The sequence below is a fragment of the Malaya genurostris genome, chromosome 3 (genome assembly GCF_030247185.1).
Source record: "Malaya genurostris strain Urasoe2022 chromosome 3, Malgen_1.1, whole genome shotgun sequence".
NCBI classification, from domain to species: Eukaryota; Metazoa; Arthropoda; class Insecta; order Diptera; family Culicidae; genus Malaya; species Malaya genurostris.
In genome coordinates, this window is record NC_080572.1 from 124,840,902 (window position 1) to 124,842,881 (window position 1,980).

The 1,980-nt window shown below is 36.7% G+C and overlaps 1 protein-coding gene across 1 annotated transcript; it reads left to right on the plus strand.

Annotated features, from left to right (window-relative positions):
* The first annotated feature begins 605 nt into the window (after positions 1 to 605).
* On the plus strand, positions 606 to 1,623 carry LOC131438217 (chymotrypsin-2-like). The gene is made up of 3 exons (XM_058608086.1): positions 606 to 767; positions 835 to 1,361; positions 1,431 to 1,623. Exons 1-3 carry the CDS (start codon positions 710 to 712, stop codon positions 1,578 to 1,580), a joined length of 735 nt encoding a protein of 244 aa, XP_058464069.1. The 5' UTR covers positions 606 to 709; the 3' UTR covers positions 1,581 to 1,623.
* The last annotated feature ends 357 nt before the right edge of the window (positions 1,624 to 1,980 follow it).

Sequence of the window (1,980 nt, forward strand, 5' to 3'; positions counted from 1 at the left end):
CAAAGATGGGCATCGAAAACATTCATAGCGGTAACAATTATGCTTCCACTTTCGTATTATCGGGGACCAAAGGTCCTAAGGTTAACATCGTTGAACTAATGGACATTCTATCGTTGATTTTCTGACAATGAATAGTTGTGCTTTGCAGATCCTAATAATAATGCGGAATTTTGAATTATTAATTTGATTTTAGCTGATAAAAGTATATTTGGGCTACTTCAAATACTACTCAGTTTTCGCTACGCAACGGTAGCATATAATGTTTCTCAGACTATACCGACATTTTTCTCAATGTCAAGTGAGTTAAAGATAATATGTATTCTTTAAATATTATTATATTATCCAAATCAAGCGCTTTAAGGTAAAAAAATCAAGTTAAACCAAACGTGGCTCTCTTATCAAATGAAAACTATAGGCCAGTTGCAGTAAATTTGAGCTATTCAATGATAAGAATATTATTCATAGTCTCCTGCAAACATCCTATAGTTTTATCGGTATGATTGGTTATTTGAAGTATTTGCAAGTCGTTAGTAATGATGTTTTTCGAGTGCTTTCTAAACCAACGTCGCGAGCCGATGTTTATAAAAAGTCCAGCGCATCCAATAGGAAAATTAGTCTTTGATAATATTCTGACGACTACTGGTTTTCGCACATCTTGGTAGAGAGGAAAAGATACATCTGATAAGCTGTGATCGCAAGTGGCCATAAAATGAATAACAAATTGCCTCTAGTTTCTCTGGTCTGCATTCTTTTGAAATTCTCTAATGGTGAGTTTTTCGTGTTGCTGATGATGGATGGAAGACGATTTTGATTTCGAGTATGTTTTCTTTACAGTGGAATGCATCGTGGGTGGTCACACAGCGATTCCTAATGCTGCACCCTACATGGTTTCAATTCAGAACCCGACACACATCTGCGGTGGTGTTCTGGTGGCAAACAACTGGGTATTAACGACTGCATCGTGTGTTTTTGGCAAATCTAATCTCAAGGTCTTAGCGAATTCCCACCGACTGCTGACCAATATGGAGCGCGTTGGGGCGTCCGTGTCGGTTGTGCACCCTCAATACAATGCGGCATCTGGTATTAACAACGTCGCACTTCTGAAACTGGATCGGCCTGCAGTTTCAACTCAGAATAGTGTTATAGGTCTGAATGATGCTGTCGTTATATCGGGAGCTCCAACGGCGTTCTATGGTTGGGGATCCCTTGTCTACGGCTCTGCTGCTAAATCCAACGAGTTACAGACACTCTACCAAAAAACACTTTCCGCTGCTGATTGTGCAAAGAAATATCAAAATAATGGAGGTTTGATTTCCGGATACATCTGTGCTCATATCCAACCGGGTCAAGCTGCGTGTTCGGTAATATCCATATGATAGTCTACGTACGGATTGTTTTTGATCCTAAAAATTTCCTTTTCTTTCATTTAGAAAGATCAAGGTGGACCGCTAGTGGACTATAGAAGTGGAAAACTGATAGGAATCTACGATCATGGAATATTGTGTAGCGGCAATTATCCGGATGTATTTGTCGATGTAGCTGCATTCAAAAGCTGGATTCAAACAACTATGAGCACTTAAATTTTTTTGTTTTTTGAGTTAACCCAATAAACTGTAAACAGTATTAAGTGCCTTCAACTTTCAAAGTGATTAAAAAAGAAAGCTGATATTTACGAAAGTTTCACTGTAAAAGAGTAATCAACTAGGAATGTTTCAAAAAATTGAAGCTTAAAGTTGTCAACTGATAATCCAAATACATCCAGAATAAAAAATCTCATTGTTATCACTGTCTAAAAAATTCGAATGTGATTTGCTAAAATAACCATTTCTACCAAAAAGTAAGTATTATATTAACAGTAGTTGATATGATTTAAAAAAAATATAAGTAATTCATATCTCGTTTAAACCTGAGTCTGAACTTTCAGACATTTGTAAAAAACGACGCGGATCCCATTATATGGCAATTATTTGTTATATTCTA

What these genes read in the sequence shown, in the direction of transcription:
- LOC131438217 (XM_058608086.1), top strand. Translation starts at nt 710, where the DNA reads ATGAATAACAAATTGCCTCTAGTTTCTCTGGTCTGCATTCTTTTGAAA. An exon ending in TCTTTTGAAATTCTCTAATG is followed by an intron (nt 768 to 834) that starts GTGAGTTTTTCG and finishes TTTTCTTTACAG; the next exon opens with TGGAATGCATCGTGGGTGGT. An exon ending in CGGGTCAAGCTGCGTGTTCG is followed by an intron (nt 1,362 to 1,430) that starts GTAATATCCATA and finishes TCTTTCATTTAG; the next exon opens with AAAGATCAAGGTGGACCGCT.